Raw genomic sequence first — 13,571 nt, 5'->3', positions numbered from 1 at the left:
CGGGCCAACAACCTACTTGACTGAGGACTCCTCAACCTCCTGAGTTACAGCAGTCCCTGACTGAGCAGAAGAGCCTCTCAAACTTAATTTCTCTTTAGACTCTTCTTATTGCACCTGATACTTAGAAGACTGGCTGGATGGCATTTTCACAAAATCTTTTAATCCACACAGTCCACACACTCACACAAACTGAGGTAACCAATGATCTCTCACACTTACTTCCCCAACGCAAAGCATTCCAGGGTGACATTCTGTCCCACCAAAGCAGTGGTGTCTGGGAACTTGACTCTCAGATCAGCAAGGTATTTCCTGGTGGGACCTGTGCAGAAAATCAACGAGTTAGAATTCAGGCGCCGTGACAGCCACATGCACACACAACATAAAAATGACAGGAACTTAAATAAAAGCCACGTGCTGCTAAGCTCCTTGGTGGCACAAAATATTTAAGTCATGTTTGCCAGAAGTGAAAGTGGCTAAACGTAAGATTGTGAAAAAAGGAAAAAATATAGACTCCAGAATATCCTCCAAGAAATTTTTTAAAGTAGAGTTTTTCTGTATTTAAGCTTCTTGAACTGTGTTCCAAAAATACACGTGAGCCCAAATGAACAATTAGAACTAAATGAGTTTAGCTTCCTTTGAACATTTCTGCTACTATTTACGTTCCTGTACATTCTTGCCGGCAGTTGTCTTTTCATCATTACAAACAGTCTACTTGTAGGGTAAATCCATCCAGCAAATTTAATTTCAAAGGTCAATAACAGTGACATGATTCAATCAGATTTTTAAAGAGCACTACTGTGATTAAACATGGTGCTTTAATATAGTCAAGGGGAAAAAATCAATGTAGAGCTTGTCCATAAGAAAAGTGTTGGAGGTCCCATTCTGTATCATAGAGAAACATACTTCCATTCTCTCTTATATTTCTCTTTTTTACTGATTTAATTGAAACGCACCGCAAGAATCACCATTTTATATTGGAATCAAACTGGTATAAGATAGTTAAATCAACTTAGAGAAGACTTGGACTTTCATCAAGGTAATTTCATGTTGTTGGCTGTAAAACAAATGTAACAAAAGTTAGTCAAAAAGCTAGGCAATAGGTAACAGGATCAGAGATACTAACGTTCAGCCTGAGGCTCGAGAGGGATGTAGTTAGAAAACACACTCTTGGAAATGGATGGGCTAGACGCAATGCAGGAGTAGTTGCCTCTGTCTGAGGATTCCACCTTAGAGATATATAGGTTGCCCGTTATCTGGGAGACAAATCGTCGCTTGTCCAGCGGGATGAAGATGGGGAATTCATTGAGGATCCATCGAAATGACAGCTTGGCTGAACAAAAAGAGAAGTGTTAAAATGCTGCCTATCAATCAAGAGTCTGGACACACAGCAACAGTTTTGAAAACAGCCAAGGGGATTGGATGAGAGCCTTACTCTCTCGGAATATTCTAAATACATGCAAAACAAAGATAGAACAATGATGTGGTGCTGAGGGGATTTATAATTCAAGCATCCATTGACCTTGCAGATGAAATCTTCTAATTATGGCATGATACGGGCATGCTCAAAGCACATTTTGCCAGAATTCAAATTATCTGATGCTACTGTTACATGATGAGAGAATATAATCTTGTGAGAACACATCAGCAGAAGCAGACTTGACTATCACATGCTGTACCTGGGTAATGTGGTGGGGGAGCGCAGAGCAGGACTGCCCCCTGACCCTCTTTGACTTTCACAGTGAGTCTCTCCTCTGATGAGAAGAGATCAAGGTCTGAGAAAGTGAGAGATGAAGCTGTCACAGTTTGAATTTGAGGAAATCTTATAAGTACAGTAAGTTAAATAAAAGTGACACAAAACAATAGCGCATTGAATTCAACAATTGCTCTTGAAATACAGTGTGATTTTTACATATGAAATAAATTAGCTGTACTATGATCACAAGGTTAGACTATACACATGTTGTACTTCCCAGCCCACTTCTAAATTTGCCCCAGCTGCTCTTACATCACAGTAAATGATAGTTCCCATTTGAAAGACTTACATCCAAACTGGACAGAGGCCTCTTGGCTGATGACCGTGCCGTAGGTGTTGGTAGCCAAACAAGAGTATTTTCCCACATGTTTGGCTCTTATAGGGTTGCTGACAACCAAGTTACCTCCTGATAAGCTGTAGTGGCCGTCCTTCTCATTCAAATCTATTTCTGTGTTGTTCTGCTTCCATCTGCATTGAAAAAAAAACTGTGGTCAGTACAGTGATACATTCTGAAAGCGGTCAACGATAAGTGAAACGGGAGCACTGTTTTTGACTACATTTCCATTTCTTGAAAAATGCTTTGTTTTACAGGTACGTAAAAGCACCACGAGCATTAATTGTTTTAGATATGTTTTAGAGCTGTGACGTAGAAATTTGCTCTTTTCAGTGTTAAGAATTTACCACCACCACACACACAGTGATTACTGACTCATATAAGTACAATGACTGATGTCATGTTTTGAGTGGTAGAACTGACTGTATTATAGATGAACCCTCCATAGCACTCTGTTTCAAGCTTTGACCGAAGCTAATTCCTTCCCCTCTGACATCTAATTCTGGGCTCTCTGACAACACAAGCAATTTAGAGGATGCAGGGCGAGTCATTTTCAAAGATTTACAAATAAATTGAAAAGGATCATGTAAAATGCTGAAAAACATGGTGCAGTCTCAATGCTGTTTGTGCTATAGTTGCAGCAACGAGAACTCATGAGACAAGTTTGGGGATTTAAATGACGACGAGAAATAAAAAGTGCTGCAAACAAAATTGGCTGTTTTCATTATTTCAGAACAGCAAGGGCTTGCAAATTTGTAAATAATGGTCATGTACGAATACTTAATCTTAGAGGTATATCAAAGCAGGACCGTGGCTTCTAGAGTCCTCAAACAGGGTCAGTGGTGGGAGGCACACAGAAAGCGCAGTGTGTAGTAATGAGACTGGGTTTGTGAGAACATATGTTACTTGTATGTGGCAGGTGGATTGGCTCTAGCCCGGCAATTCATGGTAATTTTGGCCTCGGGTGACTCCTCGGGGTAGATGGTATCCACCGGCTGCTCCTCAAACACTGGTCCGAAACCTGTGGCTTCATCTGCTGGCAACAAATAAAGTAGAGCAGGGTTAATAACACCAAGCTGGGTGGGGTTTGCAAGCAGGTTACAGGTTACGTAGTGGCACATTTATCTGTTGCTGGAAGAAATTATAGTGTTTGGAGCTGGTACTCATCCTGAAAGCTGAAATGAAGATGAAATGCCCAGATGACTTTGAAAAATCCGAAGCTTTTTCATAATTCTCTGTACATGCGTCATCTTCAGCGCTGTGACGCAGATGCACATGAAATTTCTCCTTGACAAAAAAAAAATGCCTGTCTTGCTTCAATCTGCCTTCTACATGATCGACACGCTTGCAATTATCCCAAATTACTCATTAAAACAGACAGACATCACGAGCAGTGGCATGAATAAGACATAAACACAATGCCAGGCTATGAATAAGCAATGAGGCGGAATATTCCCAAACCCTGATTATTCTCAAAGATCAAAAGTGTGCGTAGGGGACTGTGGCATCCCAAACGCAAAGTGTGTGCAGATGTGTGTTATTCCCCAGCATCTCTGGGTTTTAAGAGCACACAGCTGACACCTCAATGGGGAGAAGCTCGCTCTTTCAGACAGTGATACCCTCTTCCTCTTCAATCCTTTTAACCGGGCTGATGCTTAGGATTCACACGCTCTGAAAATGTCATATTGACAGAACGGGTAACCTTTGGAAATCTTAACCAAATGCATTTATATCTATGATATCCGTTCACCTGAAACTACAGTCTCATTACCATTAGTTACCAGAAAAGCAGCAAGATAGAAAAATGCTGAGCGATAAGATAATAAAGCTGAAATCACACACATTCCCGGAGCTGAACACATGAGTCTGTACAGTAATCATTTTTTTTTAAAACTAGTAATCCTAAACAGTCCGATGGCAGACATATAGTCACATGTACAAGTTAGCTGTACCCTGCACTGCCAACCACGGGGCTGCAATTAAGATGGTAGGAGACACGATCAAGTCCCATAGACACTCCAGCAGCCAACCATGTGGGAGAGCTTGACATTGATGCAAATCCCAAGGACTCTGAATCACTGCTCGTTGCGAGAGCAATCAAACATTCTAAAAGTAGGTGGTTGTGAGGTTGATAGAAGGAAACTTAAGTGAGAATTCATGTTCAGGGAACAAGGGAGAAGAGAGAAAAGAGAAAAGAGTGAAGAAAAAAACAGGGATAGAAAGAAAGACAAGACTGTGGATGATAAGGAGAGTGAAGGGAATACGGGGACCCTTTTCTGCTTTTGAACTTAAAGGACAAGACCGTTTTTTTGACATTGGGCCCTTGATTTCACATTATAACATGATGTTCTACTCACCCCTGCTTGTTGTTGGTAATTTGGAGCAGGAAGATATTCGAGAGGCGTCTGTCTGCTCTCTTGAGACATTCGGCCATGAAACGGTTTCCTATGGGCAAGCTTATACAGGCACAAACTATGCTGTTTATAATTTATTAATTACTCTACACTAGCACTGATAACGTGGAGGTGCGTCGCTTACTTAAAAAAATCCAGGTTACTGTAATTTTGAATTTTTGTCGTAAAGTGGACGTTACTGACGTCATCGTCGTGCTACTACCACAGACAGCTGCCTATTTATTCATTCGGCTAAAATTCAAAATGACAGTAACCCGGATTTTTTTAAGTAAGTGACGCACCTCCACGTTATCAGTGCTAGTGTACAGTAATTAATAAATTATAAACAGCATAGTTTGTGCCTGTATAACGTTGCCCATAGGAAACCGTTTCATGGCCGAATATCTCAAGAGAGCAGCCAGACGCCTCTCGAATATCTTCGGAACAGCTCCAAATGACCAACAACAAGCAGGGGTGAGTAGAACATCATGTTATAATGTGAAATCAAGGGCCCAATGTCAAAAAAACGGTCTTGTCCTTTAAGCTGCCCCACTTAAATGTCAAATGAATTCCTTACATACAAAAATGAAATATAAATGTTGGTTAGCCTGGTGGGGAGCAGTTGCTGAGGTTGCAGCCTAGTGCTGAAATAGCAGTTGGAGTGTAACTGGGAGAGATGAGCACTTGTGCCGCTCCTATCCTTTCCCTGTAATGTGGGATGTGACAGATGGTAGAAGGGGGAGTTAGGCCACATACATTGCCCAGAGACATATAAAGGCCTTTTGCATTCTCTGTGCCTTGTTTTACTTCCTCAGTCAGTCTACTCTCCCTGCCTTGCCTATGCCCCTCCTGCATCTCCCTGACATGTATTCTGCTGACACATTTAGCTCACCTCTCTTCACATTTTCATGATTTACATCCACAACTACTTTCCCACTAAGCACTCTTAACTCTTGCTTTTTCCATACCTGCAGTGTGTCTGTGAGTCAGTTCCTGACTTTGATTTAGATTTAAACATTGCAGCTACTACTCTGTACAGAAATTCCTGATTCCCAGCAAATGCAACCCACAGACTTTGCTGATGTTTCCACTTGAAATCTTGCCATAATGAGAAGTATTGACTGTTTTTAGATGTTTTGACACCAGATCGGTTGCTTTGGAATTTTAAATTTGGACTTTAGACTTAAGTATTGGATGGAGAAAACTCTTGATTTAGAATTTAATAACTTTTAACTGCCCGATTCCTTAGGTTTTGCGACTAGTGCCACCAGGTCAAATAGTCTGTGCAGCAATTTATCACTAAAAATCAGCAGAATCAAGGATCAGCTTTGGACAGGCTGATGATGATGGCCAAGCACAGGAAGCTAGTTGAACGCTTTGTGGCATAGTGTGAGAACAATTACCTGATCTTGATCTAATAACAGAGTAACCTCAACCAGAGGCTTCCTCAGCTCCACTTATATGAGGCAACATAGGGCATCATTCCTGCCAGCAGCTTTACACAATGTCTCTTAACAATGACATTTTATTCATCACGACTGTTTGTTCTTGTTCTTTTATCTATGTATCTATTTGTTTATGCATTTAATTAAAATCATAGATAATACATTACCATACAGCAACTGTACAGTATCCATCTGGGAATTAGTGAAGTAATAATAAATTCTATTATTTTGGGTGGATTTAGTACCATTCAATGAATGTTTGCATAACGTGCAATGTGAAGACAATGATGACTGTCATTATATGGTCATACCTTCTAAACATCAGCATGTCAGCACTATCATTGTTGCCATATTAGCATATGAGTGGTGGGTATCTATTAGCATCAATCCTGATGAAAAAATAGGTAAAACACATGTGTTTAGTGCTTTCATTGAATGTTGTGGTGCAATGACAAAAACACTGCTTCTCTGACGTTCACATTGTGTCAAGATTCCTACGAAAAAGGACATAAAAACACAGAAGACACACCCAGTCTTCAGAAATAGGAGCAGCAGGAGTACAAGAATTCACAACTACTTTATCCTTTAGCCTAAAGCACCACTGTGACACAGCCTCACAAAACCACTAACATAGCTGTAGACTCAAATCTCAAATTGTCACTCCCTCTCCGATAGCCTCCCACTCTCTCTCCAAAAATAACAGATATGTTTTGCTGCAAATCTCTTTCTGACTCCTCTTTCAGTCTCATTATTTGCTTTCCTAATCTGAAAGGCCCACGGGTTCTCTTTTTTTCTGCATTTGACCCTTTCTCTGTTTCCTCTCTTGGCACCACCTGACTGCGGATGCGCAGCTTTGACCTTTTTAACAGGCGAGTAATTATTTACACAATAGTCAATTGAGGTTCCTCCTACTCACACAGACAGAACGCACAAAGACGGACAGTCACTCTCATCAAAAGCCGCAACTTTACCAAAGGGCGAAGAAAGGTACTCGCACAGACACACACACAGTCAGAACGTGTCTCCAGGGCTGAAAGTGATCTTCTTCTTCATTATCAAACACAGACAATCCCATTCAGCTTGACGGCAGGTAAGTTTAGACTCATTTGAAATTGAAATACCATGGTCTGTTATTTTTGGAGCCTGTTATCTTCCAAACACTGGTTACTAACAAAACATCCATTATCCACTGAGGTTTCAATACAATTTTAGGTGCATAATGATGACTCTCTCTTAAACTGGCATAATTCTGGATAATGTTAAATGTCAATCACTCCTGTTAATGTTTTTTGTTTTAATGATGAACATGTTTCTTTTAAAAATGTTTCGTTGGCTCTGATCCTTGTTTTTACTTCTGTCTAAAGCACTCACATAATACGACAAAATCCAAGAAGAAGCAACCGTAATTCTCTGGTGATTTGAACATTATTTGCAGTGATGTTTTATTGCATCTGCAAAATGTTTGTTTGCATGATCATGACTGTCCAAGTGGGACAGAAAACATATTGTATGCTCGAGGCACCATGAACACAGCGTAGCAATAATTACCCATAAGCCCCTGAGCCACATAATAAGTCATAAAAGGAAACCAAATTGTCCCCGAGGGGAATAATCTATTTTTTAAGATTCCATGTGAAATGATACTTAACCATTCTACCTCACAGCAGGGCCAATTATTTGTAGGGGTATGTACTGGATACTCAGTGTGATGCCAGCTGTGCTAGAACAAATGCTGTCAAGAACATTTGTTGAGATACAAGAGACCCAAACAACTACAGCGATTTTCACAGGCCGTTAATCTGAAACATATTTGCTATATGGTAAAGATCATAACAAGTGTTTAATCCCTGTATCGTTGTCTGTACAGTATCAAACAAGGTTAATGCCCTTAAAATGTCATTATAAAGTTTGTCTATCACATGGCTAAACAGCTAAGAGTGGAGACGCTGATATGAATATTTTGAACTATAGTTTATTTTAAAGCCAGCTTTTAAGGGGGTGAGCTCTTGATACCAAAGAGACAGACATCGGGCGAGCTTTAGCAATGTTTTAACACCAGAGTGTATTAACAATTTGTGTGAGCTGAGGACAAGCAGTTTGCTTTGAAGAAAAAAAAGAAAAGAAAAATTGGTTCTTGCAGTGTAAATGGAAGGACATCTACGCGAAGTGACTGCACTGACATATTTGTCCAGGTTTCAAAATCATAAAGCTTAAGTAGCATTTTCTCTTTTATTTTGAGCTGTGTGACCTTAGGAACGGAAGCCTGCAGCATGCAGGACTGAGGAGTGCATCAAAATTGTTTTTGCAAAGCTCAGGCAACGTTATGATGAGGTATTTCTGCAGAAAAATATAATCTAGGGCCCATGCTTTATGGTGAAGGGACGAGAATGAATGGGTAAAAGAAACAACAAAAAACAGAGACTATCGGCAAAAAAGCATGACTCACTCCATCATGCAGCATCAAATCTTGTTCCCAAGCAACAAATTAGCAAGCCTTTTTTTGTCCAATTTACACTTGTTGATAGTTTGCCTCCACTTTGTTTTTTTCCCACAGAATAACACACATGCATTGCACACAGGAAACACTGCCACTGTGATGAATTTGTGACCTGATCAACATAATCACCAAAAAGGTTAGTCCGAATAATCAAAATCTCAGTATATGTCAAAAACTAAACATGTAAACTAAATTTATACATCAAACAACAGCTATCTTTGGAAAGAAAGAGTAACACATCGTTCTTACATTTTTGCATATAGAATGTTCACATTTGCAGTATTTGCAATTGCTTTTGCTAACTAGCTGACTTAAAGAAATTCCAGCATTTTGGGGAAACAGTTACTGTCTTGACAAGTCAAATGAGATAGATACATGTTTAAGGGGTTATATAATGAACAAAAAAAAGCATGTATTCTGTGCTTGAGATCATATAATTGATGGTCTACTTTAAAATTTGTGTCATTCAGAGAGCCACTCGGATTTGTAGGGTGCAGTTACGTCACGACTGAGTTAGTAACAGAGGGTGTAATCCTGTAGATGTCACTGAGAAGGAGCATTTCTGCACCCCAGATGTCGAACTGACTGAGTTTTCTGTCCATATTGGCCACTGAGATTGTTCACCTGTGTTAGCTGCTGTGTGAGACACCAACAGCTAACCTCACCACGTCTCTCTCTCTGCTTCACTTCAACTTCACAAAATTTGTCAGGTTATTTTTTTTTTAAATTCAATTGAATTGAAGTGAAGCAGAATTATCCAGCATCTTTATCTCTACCCTGCTTCGACATGAAATCATGCTGCATTTGCTGTACCTCGGAAAACAGTAGTCAAAACTTTTTCTGCTTTGCTATCAACAGCAAACTTTCATCAACTTATAAAGTTCACTCTGCTTAAGAGAGAGATGAGTCGCTTTACTAGTACTTTGTTCAATGTTTCATCAGATCAAGAATACCAAATTAAAGAATTTACTTTTACCTGGTTGGCTAATGTTTTAACTGACTTTAAATGCAGCCATCGGTGTTGGTAAACCTTTCCAGTCAAGGAAATTTGACTTTTCCCTGGTGTAGTTTTTCCCAATCAAAAGTACTATCTACTCTGTGTTCTCTTTTGTTACTAAACGCAACATCGATAGGGATGTACAAGCGTGACACTGTAACTCGTAATTAAAAGACAGGTTTGTAAACACTGGTGAAATATTGTAAATTAAGTTCATGTTAGAGTCTAAAAACTTCAACAAAGCACGGACGAATAGACTGACAGTGAAGCTCAGGAATTATCGAGCCTATGTGTGACAGAGAAGATTTTTTTGGCTGGTCTGCTGACCATTACTTTACTTCGGTGGACCTATTTGTGGGGCTTTTTGTTTTCTTTTTTGCTCATGAACTGGGCCAGTACTATGCATGATGTGCATGACGAGACTGTGCCTAAAAGAGGGGTCAGAATCAAATATCCATAGCCAAACTGTAGATGAGGGTAATGTAAGAATGAATTTGAGAGTAAGATAATTGTTAGTCAAGTAATTAGCTTGGTGTGTGGCAGTGTAAGCTCTCAGGCTAGGTACTATCTACTCCTTTCTAAAAAAGATAATGCGCACTAATGGTTATTAGTGTAAAATCGGGTATAAATTTACCCTCACATGATTTGCAAAGCTAAGAGGAGAGGGGTGGAGTGGAGTAAGATGGCTCACTTCACTGCCTAAAACTGGCTTCTAGAAAAGGTTGAAAAGGTTACTGTGTCTCTGTGCTATTTTGACCAAAGTGTGTCACAGACATTTCATTAACGTCTCAGGAAATTGTGTCACCTCATTAAAACGGGCATTGTAAGTCTCCTTCAAATGGGGAGGTAAGTAAAACATTTTTCCATCTGACAGATTTCTCTGTTATCTGTAAGTATTCAGTAAATGAACCGACAGAGCGCAAATACTAAATCTCGGTGTGTTTAAATCGGGAGATGGTGGCAAATCTTAATCAATACCTCAATATCCAGAGAGCTGAATTGTTAAATCCAAAGAAGGCTGTATTTTATCACAAATGGTATCATGTTTGATCTGCTTGCCTGATAGTGCTGCTTCTATAATCCTCTTGTACTGGAGCGCAATAAAACTTTGAACAATCTTGGAGAATCTGTCAGTCATGCTCCATAACCTTGACAATAAATTATAGCTCTCTGCAAGGCAAAATCAAATGGAAAGAAGCCTTTACATTTTGTTGCTGTCCTGCTAGCCTGTTTCACTCTTTCAGTTTTTCTCCTTGCTTGGTCTTGATTTGAGGGGAATAGTCAGAATGCCATTAACTGGAACTCAGCTATTAATTATATTTAAAGAAGGTTGGGTTCCACCCCAATCAGGTCGACAAAAGTAAATAAGGCCAGTTGAGTCAGATTTGCTATATACAAGTACAGCATAGGGTTTATTCAACAAAACAATGACACTGAAACCAGCAGAAAGAAATGATTTGATGAATCTCTTGTTCTAAGACTGGCAAAACCGGAACAAGACTTCCACCCTATTTCTAACAGGACAAAAAGGTTTTTTTAAAACACTGGCTGTGTAGGTCATGTTTATTTTTCTTTGGCACATGAATTAGTCTTACCTCCATAAAAGTCAGGCACCTCTGAGCGGACTGATGCACCTGTAATAGGTAAGAACGGAAGTCATGTCAATACATCAAATCACAATGCTGCAAAAACGTAACCAACAATAACTAAATCTATTCACACACAAAAATGCAGATGTATTTCTTTCACTTTTCATTGGAAAAAAAAAAGGAGGAAAAACTGATCACAGCAAATCATGAATCATCATGAAAGTTTTCTTCAGAGAAGTTCTGCTGCTGACAATGTGACGAATGACTGGAAGTCAGCCTTGGGTTGAAAGACTATCTTTGGCTGAAAGCCATCTCTGTAGATTCCACAACATACTGACTTCCACAGTGACTTACCAAAATCAAACTTAAAGGCATTGGTCTTGATTGAATGTGGGTTTAACTACTGTCTGTTTTCAAATGGTCCCCACTGTCCAATCAAGCGTGTGATGAAACAGTAATCCTAACGCTGTGTTCAAAAATACTCTGAACTTTGGACATAGGACAGTGTTTGTTTGACATTTGTTCAGCTGTCACAGCATTAATGTCACATGAACCATCAAACCTTTTTCATAATGAAGCCAAAGAAAAATGTCATCCCAATGTGCTCTGTCATACTGTGAATGCCAGAGGCTGATGCCTGTGTAGATGAAAGCAGCAACAAAAACCTGTGCTTAAACTTTAAATATATAGTGCATGGTCACGTGAAAAGGAAAGCACACCCTCTTTCAGATTTCTATGGTTTTATGTATCAGGACAAAGTAGGAAAAAAATATGATGTGTCTTAGCCAGGTTTTCAAATTCAGTAAATGCAGCCTAAGATGAGCAACAACACCTAACAGTCTGTGAAATTTACAGTGCATCATGTATGAACACATCAAATATAGTTTAAAGTATATAATATAGAATTGTATTATATTTGGTCCACTGTGTTTCCACACATTTCATTCAACTAAGACTAAGCCAAAATGTAGTAGTTATTTTACTGTCTGGCATTTTTAGTCTCTCACGTAAGTGTGGAGGAATTTTGGGCCACCAAGTTGTTTCAGTTCATTGATTTACATCTGTTTGCTTATGCACAGCTGTCTTAAGGTCCCATGACAGCATTTCAATCAGGTTGAGGTCTGGGCTTTGACTGGGTCATTGCAACACCATGATTCTTGTCTTTATCTTGTAGAATTGCCTCTGTGCTTGGGGAGATTGTCTAGTTGCCTGATTGAATTTAAGCCAAGCCCTGAGCAGTCAGACAGATGGATTCACAATTGACTCTAGAAAACTTAGGTATACAGAAGAGTTCATGGTCGACTCAAAGACTGCAAGGTGTCCAGGTCCTGTGGCTGCTAAACAAGCCCAAATCATCAGCCCTCCACCAATGAGCTTAACAGTTAGTATGAGATCTTTGTGCTGATATGTTGTCACACTTACCTCATTTGAACACCTTGTAGGAGCTGGGGATTTTTCTTTCTTTTTTTTCAAAAGTTTACACGTTAAACCTTCAAACTTAAAGAAGGTGTACTTTCTTTTCAAATTGACTTGATGTGTGCATTGCAGTCATGCATAGCATGTGGTGTATTTATTCATCCATTCTCTTTGAGAAGCTCGATGTGATCATATTTTCAAAAAGATTTTTTTCAGCTACAAAACCTCTTGTGTAAGCAGCTGCATTGAGACTACCATTCAAAGTAAAGAAGACAGAGAATAATAAAGGTAAATCTCATACATTGTTGCACAGAGCTAGGAGAATTTACAGACACAGAGGAGATTGTTTCTTTTTTAGACAGGCCATTTTCAAGCTTGCTGTTGTCTGTCCACTTTGTTTTGTTTCCAACATAGCTGATTGCACAGCAACATAATGCATGGACCCCTGCAAAGTCTAAGGCCTCAAAGGCACGCGACTCTCCTGCTTGGCCCATCAGATAAACAATATGACTATTTTAGTCATCCTTCACAAGTCTATTTAATTACAAGTCATGTCATTATTTGGCCAAAATCTGACCCAATAATAACATGAAAAATCAATTTTTACTGTATATATTAAAACCAGATTTCTCTTTTCTGCTTGACGCCCTTGTTCCTGGCAGTGTCATTGTATTCACCACATTCTTTAAGGCTGGCAGTTAGCAGCGTGTTCACACTTTTACTGTCTTGCTCTTCATGCACCGGTTAACCGACAACCCAACTTCGACAACAGCGTAACTATCAAAGCTGCCTGCCACTTGTGTGATTGTCATGCTTTGTAGTTAGAGCCACTTATCAAAATCTAGGTTTGTTTCTGTAGTCGCTGCCAGAAAAAAACAGCTTACTGACATCTTTGACACTTGGGTTTTTGGATGGTGATACTTGAAAGATGAAGGCCAGGCAAGTAAGAATGAGGCTAAATGAGCAGAATCTTTTGAAAGTCTGAGTGCCTCTTCCCACTAATGTTTGAAATGCAAACTGTCAGAGAGCAAACTACTACAACTACTGATCTAAATACAACTTTTCGAGGTACCACTGATGCTCAGTCCACATTTTCTGATATAAATGTTTTCGTGTCAACTCCGACTCCGAACAGAGACATCCAATG

The 13,571-nt window shown here is 39.5% G+C and overlaps 1 protein-coding gene across 3 annotated transcripts in view; it reads right to left on the bottom strand.

Annotated features, from left to right (window-relative positions):
* cntn1a (contactin 1a) overlaps positions 1-13,571 on the bottom strand; it is a 66,410-nt gene that overhangs the window by 17,325 nt on the left and 35,514 nt on the right. For 2 of the 3 annotated variants that reach the window (XM_075470248.1, XM_075470250.1), the window contains exons 3-8: positions 11,015-11,053; positions 2,994-3,123; positions 2,043-2,221; positions 1,677-1,772; positions 1,124-1,330; positions 220-319 (exon numbers count right to left, since the gene is read on the bottom strand). In XM_075470248.1, coding sequence (XP_075326363.1) covers positions 220-319; positions 1,124-1,330; positions 1,677-1,772; positions 2,043-2,221; positions 2,994-3,123; positions 11,015-11,053 — 751 coding nt within the window. The remainder of the gene's footprint in view (positions 1-219; positions 320-1,123; positions 1,331-1,676; positions 1,773-2,042; positions 2,222-2,993; positions 3,124-11,014; positions 11,054-13,571) is intronic. The other variant, XM_075470249.1, reaches the window with a different exon arrangement.

The sequence above is a fragment of the Odontesthes bonariensis genome, chromosome 7 (genome assembly GCF_027942865.1).
Source record: "Odontesthes bonariensis isolate fOdoBon6 chromosome 7, fOdoBon6.hap1, whole genome shotgun sequence".
Taxonomy (NCBI): Eukaryota; Metazoa; Chordata; class Actinopteri; order Atheriniformes; family Atherinopsidae; genus Odontesthes; species Odontesthes bonariensis.
The sequence above is the reverse complement of the archived record's forward strand: the minus strand, read 5'-3'. Positions and strand labels throughout refer to the sequence as shown.